General features: G+C 60.6%; 2 protein-coding genes across 4 annotated transcripts in view; one reads left to right on the top strand and one right to left on the bottom strand.

Moving 5' to 3' along the window:
• The window catches only part of BAHCC1 (BAH domain and coiled-coil containing 1), a 67836-nt gene extending 67593 nt beyond the window's left edge, over positions 1-243 (bottom strand). For all 3 annotated transcript variants that reach the window (XM_049859935.1, XM_049859936.1, XM_049859937.1), the window contains exon 1: positions 16-243. In XM_049859935.1, coding sequence (XP_049715892.1) covers positions 16-193 — 178 coding nt within the window. In that variant the 5' untranslated portion in view covers positions 194-243. The remainder of the gene's footprint in view (positions 1-15) is intronic.
• A 5555-nt stretch (positions 244-5798) lies between these two features.
• LOC126062912 (collagen alpha-1(I) chain-like) lies at positions 5799-15404 on the top strand. Its single transcript, XM_049860940.1, has 2 exons — positions 5799-6125; positions 12902-15404. Exons 1-2 carry the CDS (start codon positions 5855-5857, stop codon positions 13063-13065), a joined length of 435 nt encoding a protein of 144 aa, XP_049716897.1. The 5' UTR covers positions 5799-5854; the 3' UTR covers positions 13066-15404.
• The last annotated feature ends 3099 nt before the right edge of the window (positions 15405-18503 follow it).

Below are 18503 nucleotides of genomic sequence, written 5' to 3'. Positions count from 1 at the left end.
CAGCCCGGCACTGACCTGTGGGCGAAGCCATGGGCAGCGGCGACGGGAAGTATTTCCCGGGCTGGAAGTGCGCCGGAGGCTGCGTGGCCGGCCCGGCCGGGGCAAGGCGAGCGGCGGCGGCGGCGCTGCGGTGGCCCAGGCTCCCGCGCTCCGACAGTAGATGCGGCGGCGGCGCAAAATCGCGGCCATCCATGCCGGGCCCCGGCCCCAGCCCGCCGCCGCCGCCTCCCGGGTGCAGCGAGGCCGGGGCCTGGGGGCGGCTCGGCGCGGGCGGCGGGGGGCGCGGGGGCGGCGGCGTGCGAGGTCACCAGCGGCGGAGGCTGCAGGCGGGTCAGCAGGCTGGCGGGCTGGGTTCCTCTGCGGGCGGCCGTGCGCCGCGCCGGCGGCCGCCGTGCGGGTCCATGGTCTGCGGAGGCAAGCGGAGGAGACTTGGTGACTGGGGACTCGGCAACCAGGGTCCCCGCCCCGCCCGCCCTCACCCCGACGCCGGCCTGGCCAGGCGTCGCCCGGTCACACTACCGCGAGCCGGCCCCACGCCAGGTCCCCGCGCGCACACGCACCCTTTGGCGCCCGCACCACCCGGGGAGCCTGGGCTGAACCGGGCCGCGCCACTCGCCACCTCCCCCCGCGCCCCCGCGGGTCCCTGTGGCGAGCGCTCCGCGGCAAAGAGGATGCTGGCTCCGTAGGGTGTTCAAAACCCAAATCTGCGAAGCCATCACGCACACGCACACTCGCGCACACACACACTCACACGCACGCCCTCTCCCCTCCCCCGCTGCCCGAAGGTGCCTCGGAAGAAAAGGCCCAGGGTGCATGCTCGCTCTGCGCCCCCCCCACTCCGAGGTCCGACTTTTACTGCATTCCGCTTAACCGAATAACCATGCTAATGAAGCGAGTAATTTTATTGATTGTACCTCAAGAGTTTTTTTTATAACCTTCCTTTTCTCTCCCATCCCCCTCGCCATGCGGCTTTCGGTCCGGTCTTTTGAACTCGCCGTCCTACCTCCGCCCCAGGAGTACAGGACCCGCTGCCCCCCGACCCCAGCACGGCGCCGGACCCCGAGCCGCTCCCCGGACCCGGGCGCCCGCCGCCGGCGGCACCTGGGCCGCCACCCCGCAGTGCCCGGCCTGCTGCCCCGAGGCGGGCGCTCCCCCGGAGACCGGAACAGTCACCCCACCCCCCAGTCAAACTCGCCCAGGATCTTGTCTGCGGATTGGGAGTTTGTGGGAGGCTTTGAGAGCCAGAAATTGATCTCTCATCGCCCCAAATCCGCCACGGACTTTCTCCCCTCAGCGCCTCCCGGCGCTCGCAGACCCCACGCCGGTCTCAGCCCAGGAGGGCTCGACCGGCCCCAGCGCCACCTTCGTCCCTGCCCCGGGTCCCCCCGGTCGCCCACCCCCACTTCTCTCCAGAGCCACCGGAAAATGTCCCCCATCTCCCTTCTTTTCTCTCCCCCAGTGCGGAGCGTCCCCTCCGAGGCAAGATCGGGGACAATCCAGACGCCGGGTGAGGAAAGAGCTCGGCGAGAGAAATCCTGCTCGGCGGGAGCTCCTGCCCCTCCAAGGGCTCTTGCCCTCCTTCGTTTTGCATATTTCTCTTCCTTTCCTAAATCCGCATTGTCTTAATGTTTAATATCACCTCCAACACCAGAGAGAACGATAGATTCAATATTCTTAATTGTGAACTTTCCACAAGACCTTGTTGGGTTTTTTTCAGCCGTTCCACCGTGACAAGAAAACGATTAAGACGTTTTCCATTTCGTGAATACCATCTTCAATTGCTATATTTAGTGCTCCGGATCCTACAACGTCTCATTTGCAGACTATTTTGTGTCTGATTTAATCTATAACCGAAAACATAATGTATTAAGTGAAAACATATTTGCTCAGCTGATAAGCTTTTTTAATATCTATTCGGAAAGCTTTTTCATTGTAAACAAACGGGGACTACACAAAGAGTCGTCTTTGTCTCACAACTTCATACAAAGGAGTCTGGGGCTCTCTTCCCTCTGGGGATCCCCAGCGCTCTCCCCCGGTCTAACAAATCACTCTGTGGCCGCCGCCGCCCAGGCCTGCAACGCCAGCGCCAGGCGACCAACAGGCTCGGGCGGCGCGCGGCGAGGGGCTGCCTGCCGGGCCGGGGAGGGGCTGCCGGCTGCCCAGGGCCTGCAGGCCGCAGACGGCGCCGAGCGAGCCCCGGGGGCGCCGGGAGGGACAAAGGGAAGGGAGAAAGGGCAGGGCGGTCGCCAGCCTGCGGCTTCAAAGGCGCAGAGGGGGAGAGGGGCCGCGGCTGCGCACGGGGGTGCGAGCTCCCCGCGGCCCCCGGGGAGACGAGTGTGCAGGGCTTTTGTCTTGCATTCTGGTCCCCCCCGCCCAAAAAAAATTCCAAAATTGTCGAGAAGCAGCAGGAGCTGCTCCCAGTTCTCGGGACGCGGGCTGGCGCCGAAGCTGCGCTTGGACTCCTCCGCCCCGCGGCGGCATCCTCTCTCTGTCATCCCCAGCCTGGGATTCACACAAGGGCGGTGGTGAGGCTGCTCCCACTCTGCCGCCACTCCGAGGGCCCGAGCGGCCTGCCCTTCTGTCCTCTGCTCCCGGGGAGAAGCAGCGCCATGCCGGCCGTCAGCCAGCGCTGCTCCCGGGCCTGAGAGCCGAGCCTGGCGCGGAGTGGGGCGAGGACCGTCGCCGCCCTGCCGGGCCCAGCGCCCGCAACCCAGAGCTGAGACGCCGCTTCCCCGCGTCTCGGGCCCCGATCCCTCCCCCAACTCCAGAGCCCGGCGGGACGGGGCCGGAGCCCCGGGTCGGGTGGTGGAACTGAGGGCACCGGGCGACAAAGGCAGGAGCAGAGACCTGGAACGCCGAGCTCCTCCAGGGTGGCCGGAGCTACCCGGAGCCTCCCGCCCCTCCTCCCGCGGCCGCGGGCTCTTTCAGGTTTGCTTTGTTTTTGACTTTTGCATCTAAAAACCCGTGCTCGCTCCCTCCGCGCCGGGGACCAGCACCCAAGTCCCGGCGCCCGCCGCCGCGCGGCCTACGGGCCGACGGAGCAAAACACTCCCGGCGCGGGCCGCTCCTGCGCGGTAGAACCCGCTCCCTGCGAAACGGCTGCCTGGGTCCCCGGGAGAGGAGACGAGGGCCGCGGCCCCCCCCCCCGCCCGGGGGCGCACCGGTCCGCAGACTCCACCACGCGGTGTGCGGCCCGAGCCCCGCGCGCTGCCCGCCACGCGCGACTTGAAACCTGCTCGCTATGCCCGCCTCGCTCCGTCCCCTCCGCCACCCCCCCCGAAAAAAATTTCTGAAATGATTTGGAATGAATTAGGCTCCGCGAAGCGAAACCCGAAAAACTCGGCCTTAGCGCTCTGCATTCCGGCCCCGCTCCGCGGCCAGCCGGTGGCGGGGAGTCCCTCTGGGCAGCGGCCATGGTCACCGCGGCCACTACGAGCCGGCCGACTCCCGGCGCGGCGGGGCGGCCGGGTGGGGCAGTCCCCGGACTGTTGGGGGAGGGGGCCGGAGTGGGGTGGGAGAACAATTGGGGGTTCGTTTGTGGTTCCTCAGAGCTGGGCTCACGCTGGAGGCCACCAGGACCCCGCCGACAATCCTCCCCCAGAACGGAGCCACAGCGCGGCTCGCGCGGACGCAGCCCGGAGACCCCTGTGCTGTCGCGATGATTTATTTTTAATGCTGGGTGTCGATCGAGACAACAAGCGCTGAGAGCAAAGCAAGGACGCATTACGGGGGGGGGGATTTTAAACCGATCGATAAGATTTTTCAGAGGAAAAAAAATCGCTCTCTAGTCCATCTTTTAAAAAAAAGATTGCTCGACATCCTAACAGTTTTAAAGGGAAGTTAGATATTTTTTAAAAATCACAACCCTGAATTTCTTTTGCTAAAAAAAAAAAATATATATATATATGTAAATCCCCAAAGCTAAAGTAAAAATAAAATGATAAAAATACAAAAACAAAAAATGAAAGCAATTTCAGTTACTTACTGGAGGCTGTTTCCTGGATACAACTGAATGCAATACAATTAAATCAGTAAATGTGACTTTGTTTTGTATTCCTATTGGTATTTTCAGTGTGCTCACTGTTGCGCCGTGCACGCACCGCTTCCACAACAACGACTCTAGCGAGCCCATCCAGAGCGGCTCTCAAACCTGCAGCCCGTCGCGGCCAGCCACGGGCCCTGCATACTAATAAGCCCGTGCCACTCAGCCCCGAGCAGCCCGCGCACTGATTGGCCGCGCGGCCCTTCACGGCCGGGAGCTCGTGCCACTCATTTGGCGTAAACAGGCCTCCCAATAGGCTGGCGCCGGGCCAGGGAGCTGCCAATCAGGGAGCAGCAGGGCTACTACCGAGCCCGATGGCGCCTAATTCAAGCCCGGCGACTGCGCAGCTTCTCTGCGCAGATCTTTGCTCCTGAATGGGAATGCGGTGCCGGAGGGCGGGAGAGCGAGCAGGGGTGAGTGGGAGCGCGTGTCCGGGCGGAGGGAGGCTGGTGGCTGTTTTTTTTTTTTTTTTTTTTCTTTTAATCTAGCAGGTCTTCTTGGCTTCTGATGTACGGAAAACCGAGAGAAGAAACAGCAACCCCGGTTAGAGCACAAGCCTTTTTTATACCTAGAATCTGTTTGGCAGGTGGCTGCACCCGGATGTAGGTAGGCTGGGCGTCGACACCTAGAGGCCTTCCTTGGTTACCCGACCCTTCCACCACTCAGAGGCCACCGCGTGCTCAGGCCCAAGCTACAGACAGGCTCGGGAATGTCTGCACGACCGTGGCCTGCGCTGCCCGGGCTGCAAAGCGGCCTTCCTGGCCCCCTCCCGCCCCTGCAGTGAAGACCAGCCCGTGGGAGATGGTCCCGCGTCGCTGGCCAGCTATCTGGCTGCTCGGTTTTTATCCCCTCCTGCCACACAGTGGAACAGAGCCACAATCAAAATGAAGCTCGGGGATTGATTTTTAAGACAAGGCTTACCCTTTCCTCATCTGCAACAAGATTTTTGAAACGTGTTCACCTTGATCATCCGGGCTTTTCTTAGGATGCAGAACCGAGGAGTGTTTCAAAGCCCTTCTGCTCTCCTGCACATCTGCTCATTTTTCGCCCCAGTTATGTTCATTTAAAAACTCATAGAACAATTATCTTTATCGTAATCAGATTCAAACCACTTTCTTCATTTCCTCCAATATTTCAATTAGAATTTGGTTCTCCCCTCCCGAAAAAGAAAAGGAAAAAAACAACCAGGCCCATTGCTATACAGTCGATTCTGACTCATAGTGACACTATAGGACAGTAGAACTGCCTCCTAGGGCTTCCAAGGCCGTAAACCTTTATGGAAGCAGACTGCCACATCGTTCTCCCGCAGAGCGGCTGGTGGGTTCGAACCTATGACCTTTGGATTAGCAGCCGAGCATTTAACCACTGCGCCACCGGGGCTTCTGGTTTCCTCCCAAAAGCTACTTATCGTGTTGGGGAGTCTAGATGGTGTACTAACAGCGATGGCTACATTACTTTTCCTCCTCTTTTTCCATGTGAATCTCTACTTCCTCTACCTCCGCCTCTGAGGGAAGAAAAAAAAAAAAGGATATTTAAACTACACAGATGCCAACCAACACATTTCACACGCGTTAGGAATTCTCTACTGTCTTATTCCGGAAGGGGCAGGAAAGTGTTAAACTCGAGGCCTTCTGTCGCCTCCTTCCTTTCCCCGTCCCCTCGGGACCGCTGGGATTGGTTGGCATTCTGCCAGCGGGCTGTCAATCACCGAGTGTAAACAAGGCGCTGATTGGCTGTTGTCCAGTCCGCACTAGGCCTCCTGAAAAAAGCAATTACTGGCTCAGCGGTTTCAAGGCGGCCCAAGGCCGCTTGATGAAAGGAGATAAGCTGGGGACCGTTTCTAGGATCCCCGCGGGCCGACCCCCGCAGCCCGGGAGCCGAGGTGCCGCCGGAGCCCGCGGATCAAAGGAAGCCGAGAGAAAGGGGAGCGGCGAGGCCCGGCGTTCCCCCCGCTGCAGCCCTGACCCGGGTGGGGGCCGCGGGCAGGCGGGGCGCGGCTTTCCCGCCAGCCGAGTCCCGGCTCCGCTTGCGCGGGCTTCGGGAGGTGCGTCCGCGAAGGGAGCTCCGGGGAGCCGGGGCGCAGGTAAGCAGAGGGGGACGCGCGGGGCCGACGCGCAGGGGAGCTCGCGGGACGGCCGGCGGCGCTCGGGTGGCGGTCCGGCCTCCGCCTCGCTGCCTACCGGCCGACGCAAAACCACACTCCAGGGAGCAGCGGCCGCGGTGCGCTCGGGCCGGCCGGGTGGAAGGCGGCCGCGCAAATCCCCCTAAGCGCCCGCAGATCCGATTAGCGCGCGGCTATTCATTAGGCCGGGGACGATTGAATTAGGTCCCAGGGTGGGGGGCCGAGGGGGGCGAGGGGTGGGCGCGGACCACCGGGCTCTGCTGAGGGATCTGCAGAACGGCGCTGCGAGCCGAGGCCCGGGCGTGCGAGTGCGGGGAACGCACTTCTTCCGAAGCCCGAACCCGCTTGGTGCGTGGGGGCCGCCCGCTTCCTATGCACAGCGGAGGAGAGCCACCCAAGTCGGTCCCTACTCCGGCGAAATCGCGGTTCCGGCCCCCCAGCCCGGTGGCTCCAGCCCCCCGCAACCCGGGCGCTCCTTAACACGGCCGGGGCCGCAGCCACCGGAGTCCCGGCCCGGGAAGGGCGCCTCTCTGGGACGGCGTCTTCCCCTCCGGATTGGAAGCCGAGTTGCCTTCTACTGACTGGCTCGCTCTGATGAGCTAATTTTCCAGCCCTGGGGCGGGCCGGTCTCTTTGTCCAGCTTTATTTCTCTCTCCCTGTTTTCCTTCTTTCTCTCTTTTCTTTCGTCTTTTTTGTCTTTCCGTCTCTTTTTCTTAACTCAAGAATAATTTTTAAAGCTCCGTTTAAAATAAAAAGACGTATAAAAGAAAACATCGAACCCAGAGAGCCCCTCGGCGTTGGGCCGACCCCTGGAGCCGCTCCGAGCCCCCGAGCGCACATGGCGGCGACCCCGCAGGCTGGGGGCCAGGGCCAGGGCTCCAGCCAATCCCCACCGGGTGAGGGAGGGACGGGTCCCCCAACAGGGCCCCATCTCCCTTCCTCCAGTGTAGGGACTATGGCTGGGAAGCCTCTCCAGGGCCCCAAGCCTTGTCCGGGCCAGCGTGGGATTCTATGGATCCTAGAGCTTGGCTGATGGCTGCCAACTACTCCCAGCTGCGGGCTGTAGACAGTAGACAGCCACATGCCACTGCCTGGGGTATGAGGGGCATTGTGGGCTTGCAGCCAGACCTCCCCTCTTTGCAGGCAGCCTCAGAACCCTGTGCTGGGCCTAGCCAGGTTCCTCACTTCGGGGGTGAAGAACAGCTTCAGCCTCCCAGGGGATGTCTGGGGTAGTCCCATGCCCTATGACTGCCCCTCAAGCCTCCATCCTATCCTAGGAGAGGCTGCGGAATGGGCAGAACCCAGCAGTGCCCAGCCCTTGGGTTACTTCCTGGGGCACAGCCTCCCTCTCCGCCCACCTCTGGGCTCCTCCTCTCCCAGCTTTAACTTGAAACAAATTTTTCAATACTGTTTCAAAACAGTTGTTACAGCAAATAGCTGCAGAGGGGCCTGCTGGATGCGGCCAGGGGCTGGCAGCTGCCCAGGCTGCCAACAGCTGGGCAGCACCAGAATTAGCTCCCAGGTCCCCCACTGAAGGCCAGGCTGCCCAGACTCCTGTGCTGTTTGGCCAGGCATGCTATCAGCCAAGGAAAGCGCCTTGCTTCCTCTCTTACTCTCTCTGCTGTCCAGAGCTAACAAATGTTTTTAATTTTAGAGGCACATGGTATGGGGGTCTGCAAACTTGTGTTCTACCCCGGAGAGGGGGAGAAGGGTAGGAAGAGAGGAGAGAATGAAACCCGAGGTCAGTGTTGACAGCAGGATGGCCATCCCTGCAATGGCCTGCAGCTTTACAATGAACAGGCAGGAGGCTCCCAATGCGACCAGCTCCACGGGGGCTCACAGACACCCAGCTCAGCCCCAAGGCCCTGCCCAGGCCTGGGACAATGTCCAGGAGTCCTTGACCCCTGCTGCTTTGGCCCTAGCAGTCTGACAGGCCATGTGCACACACGTGGTAGACACCCCTGTACATGTCCCCTGGCCTAGCGAGAAGACACATGGATGCCCTGCTCTGTTAGTCATGTCCTGATGCCTGAGCATGTCACATGACACCCCCAGACACAGAACAGTCTTGTGCAGTCTCGCATGCATGCACACAGCCCGTCTACGTGTACACATGCATGTGTGCTCATGTCATGCACGCACACATCACACACACATGCACAACTATAACAAGTCACACTCCCACGTACATCTGCACATGCATAGGCATTGTGTACCACATGAGCATTCATACATCAACATGTTTGCATCACATACATCACGCTCCCACATGCACGGGCATATGAAACATACATCATACACCACGCGCGTGTTCACACATCAACTTGTTTACATCACACATCACACTTTCACAAGCATAAGCATATGAAACATACATCATACACCACACATGTGTTCACACAACATGCTTATATTACTCACACATGCACGCAAAACGTATATGCAGAGGCATCACATACCATGTGCATATTCACAAATCAACATGTTTGCATCACACACACACACATGAAGCCCTCCTGGGAGCCTGCCTTCCCCTCCCTGGCCTAGGGAACTCACAGCACCAGAACCAGCCCCAGAGCCGCCCCCGAACCCCCTCGCGGTGCTACCAGAGTCGAGCAGATCGAGGTGTCCCAGCGATCCCACTCTGTCTGAAATCGGCAGATACATCGTTTTCTAACACAAGGGGGTGGGGGGGGTCAGGTGAGTTACGTAAAATTGTGAATTAGTTGCTGCTCCAAATAAAAGCCTGCCTGAGCCAGAGAGCAGCGATCCACTCGCTCCGGTAATTGTATGTTGGTTGTCTATCCATTGTTCCCTGGGCCATTAGTCAAAGGGCAAGTGAGAGACAATTTCTTGACGACAAAAATTGACTTAACTCTTCCCACCAGGTGTGCAGGGGGACAGGCCAAGAGCTGGGCCGGGGCTTGGCAGACCCGTGTATGAGGGCAGGTGTAGGGTGTCTCCTCCCACGGGGTGCACTTGCCCGGAGTAGGCCATGCACTGGCTGGCCTGGGCTCAGGCAAGAGGTGGGGGGGCTAGGGCCTGGGTTAGGGATGCAGATGGGTGTCAGAACCCCAGCCTCCGTCTCTAGGACAGCAGGATTACCGAACGCCCATGCCAGCACCTGGCCAGCCACAGCCTCCTCGGTGTCAAAGGACAGCTTGGGGATCAGGAGTTTGCAGCCCTCCTTCCTGATGAGGCATCACATGGTTCCCTGGGACTTGCTAGCCTGGAGGGGCTCTGCTGCAGCCCGGATCAGCCCAGCCTCCAGGAAGCCAGCCACCGCCCCCCCCCCCGCCCGACTCTCTCAGCCACCAGATGTGGGAGCTGATTTCTCTCTTTAGGCCTCTCAGCATGCTGGTGTGCTAGGTGGGAAGGGGCTGCGGAGAGAGGCCACAGAGTGCCCAAGGAAGCATGGGCCTGGACCTGAGAAGTGCCTCCCACTGCCTCTCCGGGCACCGAGCTGCTGGCACTCCTGCCTACCCAGTGTCCTTGTGGCCCTAGCTGTGGGGTGGGGCTGGGGGGAGCCGCTGGGGACCCCTGTGGTCCTTCCCAGGGTGCTACAGGGGATTCGTGACTAGGAGTCGGGGGTGGCTTTTGTCTTTGCCAAGACTCTAATCTTTGGGAGCTTTAGTGTTATTGGGGCAGGCCTCCTTTAGAGGGAAAAAGGAGGGTGCAAATCCCCCAGGACCCTTAGGGAAAGGAGCTGCCCAGCAGCCCAGAGAATGCACTGGCGGGGGGGTTTCCCCACCGGAAACAAAGCCTCCGGTTATAGTCACGAGTCTCAGCCCCTCTATTATGCACCTGGCCCTGCTGGGCCCAGAGGGTGAGGGGGCAGGGTAGGGGGCTGCTCTGAGAGAGGAGCCCCCCCACCCTAATCCCAAGCGCCACCTCCTCCTCCCCTCCAGCCGAGGGTCAGAGGCAGAAGGCAGGAGTCTGAGGAGAGTGATTGGGCCCAGGAACCAGACTGGGCCGGGAGGGTCCTCCAGTCACACACCTCCCCAGGAGGTCCCTCCAGCACCCACCTCCAGGGTTCCCAGCCAGGCCCTGGTGGCTCCCCTACCAGGGCCGGAGCTGGGGCTGTGCACACGGGCTGCACACACCCGCTGGAGAGGCGCGGGTGCACCTGCAGGCAAAGGTCATCTCCGAGGCCGCTGACTTTGGGAAGCCATAGTAAGTTTTAAAAAGCAACAAGAGCAGCTGGGGAGGAAGACTTTGAAGTCAGACAGCCTTCCTGGCTGTCTGTCCCCTGGATGCTGTTGAATTTCTGCTGTTGCTGGTTTCATCCAGCCAGGTTAGGAGGCTGCCCAGCCCCCTCCCCACTCAGCGAATGTGCTTGTTAAACACAGAGTGGTAATTTGTGGCTAAATATAACCCTGTGTGTTCACACAGCGAGTATAATTCAGTGTGCTCCTTGTGGGAGGTTATCAATGAGGAGACCCATCTGGGTTAAATTAAAGTGATTTTAATAAACGGGCAGACGCGTCCAACGGTAGGCTCCTCCCTTCGACTTTACTAGTGTCATTGTGGTTACTGCTATTAATGGGCCAAGGATGGTGGGGAGAGACCTGGAGCCCCCAGGGGTGAGGAAGAGGGCTTCGAGAAGAGGGACCACCTCCCTGCCCCCTCCGGTCAGGTCACTGTGAGTGCCCTGTCCCCTCTCCTCCAAGGCTGGAGAAGGGTGGAGGAGCCCGGCACCCAGCTGTGCTCCCCAAGGCCACCCTCTGCTCCTTCCCAAAATGCAGTCAGGCCTGCTGAGGCTGGGGTGGGGCAGGCAAAAGGAGGAGGGTAGCAGGTGCTCAGGGACGCCATCCTTGTCCTTTAGAGCAGAGATGGGGTGTGGGGGTCTGCTGGGTTAAGAAGTTAAGGCTTCTCTTTGCAGGAAGCTGACCCCCAAACAGAGCCCTTAGTCTTCCCATCCCTCGGGAAGGGTCCTGCTGATGACAGGGGCCCAGACCCCGGAAGGAAAGTCCAGCCAGATCGAAACTGCCCTTCGTGGGGACAAATGTGCAGGTGGGTCCTAGGAAGGGTGCTTCAGGCATCCTTCCAGGCATGCCCCCAGCCAGAGCCGACTTGGGTCCCCACAGAGGGACACCTGCCTGCTCTCCACAGTCGGGCCTCCTGCTGCAGGAGGCAGGAGGAGGTGCAGAGTGAGCTGCCCCGCTGCGGCGCCCCTGCTGTGTTTGGGTGTGTTTACACATGTCACTGTCAGGGCATGTCTGGCGGGGCCTCCTGGGCCTAGACTTCCTGGGCCTGGTTTCAGACTGGCGGGAGGGTGGGGATCCTAGGAGAGGGGTGCAGCTGGGCACCAGGGTCTCCTCTGATAAAACCCAGGCCACCAGGGATAGCCCAGGTGGGACAGCCTAGGAGGGCAGTGGACCAGGAAGGGGCAGCCCGGGGTCTGCGGGGCCACATGCATCAGCCCCCCACCCTAGCACACACAGCCCCCCACCCCACCACACACAACCTCCCATCCCAGTGCACACAGCCCCCCGCCCCAGCACACACAGCCCCCCATTCCAGTGCACACAGCCCCTCGGAGCATCAGTTACAGCACTCAGGGCACCCTGCGCCTCTCACCTCTCCCCAGAGATGCCAAGGACAACAAGGCCAGTGCCCACTCTGAATTTCTTCATGTTCCAGAGACTTAGGGAGACCCCAGGCCTGCCAGACACCTCTCCCCCACCTGGGCCCCAGCAGCGGGCTCCAAAGGGCAGAGGGCTGCCCAATCGACACACAAGCTCCAGGGAGCTTCCTGCCAGCCGCCCCCAGGGTCACACCACTGTGATCCTCCTGTCCTCTTCTTGCTGCAAAACTGGCCGCCAGGGTTAGGGGACCTTGAGCTCCCCATTTATCTCCCACTCCCAGCTCTTGGGTGGAGGGCCCACCCTACCCCTTACCCTGAGCCGGGGACCACAGTATTGCTTTGTCCCCCAGCCCCAGGACATTTCTCCCATGTCCCCAATGAGACTTTGTGCTTGAGGCTGCAGGCTTCCTTCCTGGGCTGCCTTGGGAAGAACCCAGAGCTGTGGGGAATGTTGAGCAGGCAGATAGACTCATCCTTCCCTTCCTGTTGCTGGGGGTACTTGACCTGGTTACCTGTAGCACACAGAGACCAAAACTAAAGGATCCCCATTTAAATCCCTCCCCCAAATCCCTGCAGAGCAGCGGGGCCACTGCAAAGCTGGCTCCTCCCAGTCCTCTGTGGCTAGCACCAGGGCCTACCGGGACACCACCACAGACAAACACCAACCACCATTCCAGGCCTGGCTGGGAGGGTGGCTACCACCTCTTCTGTTAACAGGAAAGTTGATCCATTTAATTAAAAATCATTCACTAGATACATTTTTCCTGACTGGCACAAATACGTATTCCACCCCAATTCAGCGTGCATCAATACCAAGCCAGGTGGCCATTGGGTGGGGGGGTTCCCAGGAAGTGCCCCAAGGGAGGATCTCCAGAAGACCCCCTCTCCCAACAGGCCAAGCGAGGACAGTGGAGGAGCTGCTCCAGGGCAAGAGCTGCGGCCCCCCAGGGAAAGGCGCCCTGGGCCTTTCCCAGCTCATTCCTCCCACCAGCCTTGCGCCTTGCTCACCCTTCACCTGGTCAGGCGCAAACCTGCAAACCCAGAGCCTGGCTGCTGCCTGTTCTGCCCTGGGAAGCGCAGAGGCGAATTGGGCCTTTTCTTTCCACGGAGTGGATTTTGTTTGGCTGTTATTTGTGTTTTTTAATAACAGAGACCTTCGATGCAAAAAGCCTCCTGAGGCGGGTGGGGAAACAAAGCAAGCCTCTCCGTCGGAACCGGGAACAAAGTCCGCGGGAGCACCGGGCCGGCAGCGGGGCAGATGGACCCGCATCGGAAGAAGCGCGTAGCCCCGACCGCGACCGCCGCGGCGCCTGACTCAGGCTCCTGGGCCAGGCGGCGGGCGCTGGGCCCGGGCAGAGGCCTCGGCAGCCGTGCCTACCTGCTCGCGGCGTCCTCTGTCCCCTAGCTCAGGGAGGCGGCCAGAGGCGCCATAATCGCAAATTTATGGCCTGGGTGACGTGTTTTCCTCTCCCACAATGGGGCCCGGTGACATTAAACAGAAAATTGATGAGCGGGAGCGGATCTAATCTTCCCTTCGCGCCGCGCCTCTGCTCGCCGGACGTGGGAGGGGGCGCCGTGAGTCGGTTCTCGGGCCAACGAGGCTTCTCCTGGCGGCTCCCGCCACTGCGCCTGGCGGCTCCCGCCACTGCGCCCTGCGGCCGGAGGGGGAAGCACCGGTGCCATCGCTCGCAGGGCCCGACCCGGGTATAGGTTCCGTCGCGCCCCCGGCCTCCCTCTGCTCCCTGACTCCGGGGAGCCGTGGCCTCCCACCACCCCCAGCCCCGCGGAGCCCTCGTCCCCTGCCGAGCCCAGCCCGAGCCAGGCCAGCGCCCAGAAGGGAGGGGAGGTCCGGGCCGCCCTGCCCTCACCGCGCCAGCGAGGCAGGGCGGGCCAGTGAGTGACCAGCAGCAACCGCTGGGGGTGGCTGCGGTGGGGCTTCAGTGGCCGCGGAACCTGCTCCTGTCTGCTGGCGGCGCGGTCCCCCGGGGCTCCCGACGTCTCCCGGCACCGAACCTGCAGCAGGGCGACCTTAAAGGCGCCGCCGGCCCTGCGGCCTTTGTTCCCAGTAGGGAAGGTCGCGGCGGGCGGGGCGCATCCTCTCAGCTCCCCAACTGGCCATTCCCCACCCCTCCAGGCGAAGCTCTGTGGTGCCCACCTGGGCCCAGCCGTCTCCAGGCTTAGGTTCCTGCCCCCTCCACCCGCTTCTCCGAGAAGGGTCTTGGGAAAGGAAGCCCGGATGCCCCTGGCCCTTCAGAGGCCACTCCTTTGCTTCACCTCTCTGGACTGGATGACTATGACATGGGCATCTGGGTGCCAGATGCTGCCCTGTGGCCTCTCCAACCTTCCGAGCAGCCCCGGGACACAGGTGTCATGAGGATCAGCCCACCTTACAGCCTCAGACAGAGACCTCCTGTCCTCTGTGAAACCAGGGGGTGGATAGGAGGCCTTTGGCCACTTGGATGGGGTAGACTTGTCATCCAGTCCTGAGTTCCACAAGTTCCTTTTCCCTGTGGACAGGGGTGGGTTATCCAATAGGTAAGGTAAGCACCGTGCATATCTTGCTTACCAGATTATCTGTAGTGAACAAATTCACATTTTCTCACCACATCAAGCACTCTGCGTCTAGGTATGGCTGGCATCTGTCTCTCTCCGAACCCCACAACACCTTCCTACAGAATCAAAGCCTCTTTTCCAATTTACAGTCACTGACAGGGACGGAGTACCCAGTAAGCAAGGTAAGCACGGGCTTACTTACTAATCTGTAGTGAACAATTTCACATAATTGTTCACTACAGATTAGTAAGTGCAGCCAGTTTCCCATGGAGACATTGGGGTCACCTCGCAGCTGTCTTTATGCCCTCCCCCTCATTTCCCAAGTACACCCTCCTGGGACTCGCCCTGCAGCCCAGCAGCTGAGCTGTGCCCTTGGGGAGCCCCCGGGATGTCCGACCGGCGCTCTGATGTCAGGCTGGCTACTATACTTGCCTCTTGGTGCTGGGGGAGGGCACACAGCTGGGCTGGCAGAGAATGGGACCCTTGTGCTATCATCGAACTGGGGCTGTGATGAACACAGCTTTGTCTGCACCCACACCCCCGTGGAGACCACGGGGCCGGGGAGCAGTGCCTGGGGCTGGGGGCTTCAAAGAAGAGCACTTGCAGAGCTGCTATTGGCCCCAGTTAACCCTTCCTGGGGACGGAAGGAAGGGTGCCTGAGTGATAGCCGGATGGGTAGCTTCTGTTCTCTTCTCTACAGCTGTCTGTATTTCTCCAAGGTCCCTTTTGAAATGTATCCCTTTCGTAATGAAGAAAAAGCAACAATAAGTTAGTTATCCTCTAACAAGCTTCGGGCACAGAGATCATGGTTCCCTGCAGGCCTGCCGTGCCCCAGCCACACTGTCAGTGAGTCCTAGGGGCTCAGCTCTGTCATCCATCCTTCGGCCACCCGCCCGCCGGGTGACACACTGCCTGCCCTCGGTTTCTTTGACCCTCAGGGGTCATTGTCCTCCCCATGCCCCTCAACCATCTACTAGTCTGCCAACTCCTCGAGCAAGCTGGGATTATGAGCTCGGGGCCCTCCGTTCAACTCACACCATCCCTTAGTCCGTATGGAGGCCTTCAGCTGGGTGCAGTGGCGGGGGGGGGGGGCGCGGCGAGGGCTCCCTGCTCACTCAGTCTCTTGTTCCTCTGTTACCAGCATGAAGGGGAAATGCAAGCCAGTTCCCAGAGACCCTTTCCCTTAAAGCTGGGGCGCGGCCATGGCTGAGCAGTTGTCTCCCGAACTCCCAGTGAAGCGAGCGCCTGCCCCTTGGACCCCCACCCACAAGAGGCCCATTGCTCACTGGGGAGAGCAGAGGGGCAATCCGTGAGCATGCCGCAGGCTGAGGGCACAGTACCCCAGTTACGGGCAGTGTAACGGATGGAACTGTGTCCCCCAAAATGTGTGTCAAAGTCCTAACCCCTGCACCTGTGAACCTGACCATGTTTGGAAAATGTGATGAGTTAACGTGAGGTCACACTGGAGTAGGGTGGGCCCTGATCCCATCTGAGCAGTGTCCTGTAAGAAAGGACAGACACAGAGATGACACTGAGGGAAGAGGCCATGTGCCAGCGGAGGCAGAGGCTGGAGTGATGCATCTGCAAGCCAAAGAAGGAACACCAAGCCTGGCCGACCCCCGCCACTAGGAGAGAGGCCTGGAACTCAGAGCCTCCAGAGGGACCAGCTCAGCCGACACCCTGATTTTGGACTTCTAGCCTCCAGAACTGTGAGAAAATAAACTTGTGTTCTTATCAGCCTTCCACTTCGTGGTGCTTGATTCCGGCAGCCCCAGGCACTAATGGGGGTGGGGGTGGGGGTGGGGTGTACAGGGTCCAGCCGCCTGGGCTCAGGGACCTCTTCCTCCAGAGACGGCCAGGGCCTGGGATGGGAGACCACTTCACGGCAGGTGTGGGGCAAAGCCAGGTGCTTGAATCCCTGCACCCCTTCGGTCATGCTGTGGCCCCACCTGCACTGTGTGAGCTGTGGTCTGAGTCACCCTGCTCAGGGCAAGCCCACTCCCCAGGCCTGTTTTGGGGTGGGCTGCCTCAATTGGGGAAGCAGAGCTTTTTGCCCAGTGTTCACACCGGTGGGGGCTCTAAGGGCTGGTGACAGCTCTGTCCCCTACCCAGATCCAGGGCCACAGGTTGGAAACTCCTGGTGGGGACGGGGGCTGACAGTTCCAGCAAGGAAACAGGTGAGACTTTGGCTCATGGGGTACGGGGGTGGAGGAGCTAGAGTCTTGGGTGTGGACAAGGCAGGGCCCTCACACCCCTGGATGGGGGTGGGACTGGGGGACAGGACAGATTCCCCAACACAGAGTCACTTCAGGAGCCTTCAGGGGAATGGGACAGGAGAAAAGGCCATGCCAGGCTGATCTAGGGGCTCATGCCGGCTAACTGTGTCTGCCCGGTTCCTTGTCCCCCTCGGCTGCCCGAGAGGAAGAACTGATAGCAATGAGCACCTGTGGTGGGCGGCCTTCTATGACATCGACCCCCCAGCACCCTCTAGCAAGAACTGCTCTGGAAGCTGGGGGACCGGGGAACTGTGAGAAACTAAACTTGTGTTCTTATCAGCCTCCCACTTTGTGGTACTTGATTCCGGCAGCCCCAGGCACTAATGGGGGGGGGGTGTACAGGGTCCAGCTGCCTGGGCTCAGGGACCTCTTCCTCCAGAGACGGCCAGGGCCTGGGTTGGGAGACCACTTCACGGCAGGTGTGGGGCAAAGCCAGGTGCTTGAATCCCTGCACCCCTTCGGTCATGCTGTGGCCCCACCTACACCGTGTGGGCTGTCCGCTCCCAGCCCGGTTCACTGAGGCAAGAAGGACAGCCATGTGTGACCCAGGCCAGCTAGCTGACTGCTGGACGGCCAGGCCCCAACCCCCCACCAAGCCCAAATGTGAGGGTTTTGGGTTCTGATGGACACACCTCAGAGGTGGACTCTGTGCTGGGCATAGAGGGCCTGTCCGAAGCCATGAAGCATACCCCTCCCCCTGCCCTCAGATGAAGTTGGGATGGAGCAGAGGGGCCCCTCAGGCCAGAGGTCCTGTCCACCTGGGCTTCAGGTGAGGCCTCACCTGGGAAGGCAGCTCTTAGCAAGGCGCCCAAGGCTGGGCATTGGGGACTGTGGGGTGCTGAGTTGGAGGTGGGGGTGCCTGAGAGAGACCAGAGCTGGGGTCCAGCCCGAAGGTGAGGGGACGGAAAGTGATGGGCCTGCAGGTGAGGCCCTGCCCAGTTCCTGCTTCTCCTGTTGGGTGATTTACATCATTAATAAACCCCATGTCCAAAGCTCAGAGGTTTAAGTGGAATATCAGGGCAGAAGGGTGGCTCCGGGGCGGCTGGAGACAAGCCTTATCAGCACCATCCATCATCGGCTCTCTAGCTCACTCCCTGAGCAGGGCAGGATTAGGGCCGAGCCCCCATCAATACCCCGTCCACCAGCCTGCATTCAGAGAGGGTCTGCCCACAAATCTCACATGTACTAGGGGGCTGCCACACAGCATCCCGGCCTGTTGTGTCCCCATGCCCCCATCACACTGACCCCAGGCTGCAGGCCACACAGAGTCCCACACTAGGCACCCTCAGGCCCATCCCAGCCCCTCTACACCTCCCCACCCCACTTGTCAGCTCCTCCAGCCCCTTAGGAACCACCCAGACATCGACTCTGTGTCTGCCTGTCTGTCTGTCTCTTCTTTCAAGAAAGAAACTGTGGACACTGGATGTGCTCCTGGAGACGGAAGATCAGAACAGCCAACTTTCGGTGCCATCAGCTCAGAACATCCTGAGCTGCCTCATCCGATGCTGGGAAATTAGGGATTCGAGGGTTCCCCTTGCACCCCCGACATCTCAGGGCACCTGGGTACTTGCTGCCAGCTGTCAGCTGGTCTAGACCCCAGCTACCCTGTCCCTACTCTGAAAATGTGGAAACTGAGGTCCAGAGAGGTCAAGGTCTTGCTCAGGGCCACACAGCACGCCAGGGGCACAGCAGGGTTTGGTCTGCCCCATGTGTTGTCTCCTTCCCAGAAGTCGTAGCTGTCACCCTGAGACTCACCTGGGGGGGGTGGGGGGACGGGGGGTGGAGCTGGGAGATCCAGGGAAAGCCTGAGTTCATTCGTTGGTCTCCAAGGGCGGCCAGAATACCACCCACCACTGCCCTGGGCCAGACGTTGCCCAGGACTGTAGGGCCTTGGCTTTCATGAGGCCGGGGGAACTCTGGCTG

This window comes from Elephas maximus, chromosome 19, assembly GCF_024166365.1.
Source record: "Elephas maximus indicus isolate mEleMax1 chromosome 19, mEleMax1 primary haplotype, whole genome shotgun sequence".
NCBI lineage: Eukaryota > Metazoa > Chordata > Mammalia > Proboscidea > Elephantidae > Elephas > Elephas maximus.
Note: the sequence above shows the minus strand (reverse complement) of the source record. Positions and strands in the feature narration are given on the sequence as shown.

Excerpts from the sequence above, each read along its gene's own strand:
- LOC126062912 (XM_049860940.1), top strand. The coding sequence starts at position 5,855 with ATGAAAGGAGATAAGCTGGGGACCGTTTCTAGGATCCCCGCGGGCCGA. Across the intron at positions 6,126-12,901 it reads TCCGGGGAGCCGGGGCGCAG|AGACCTTCGATGCAAAAAGC; the intron begins GTAAGCAGAGGG and ends TTTTAATAACAG.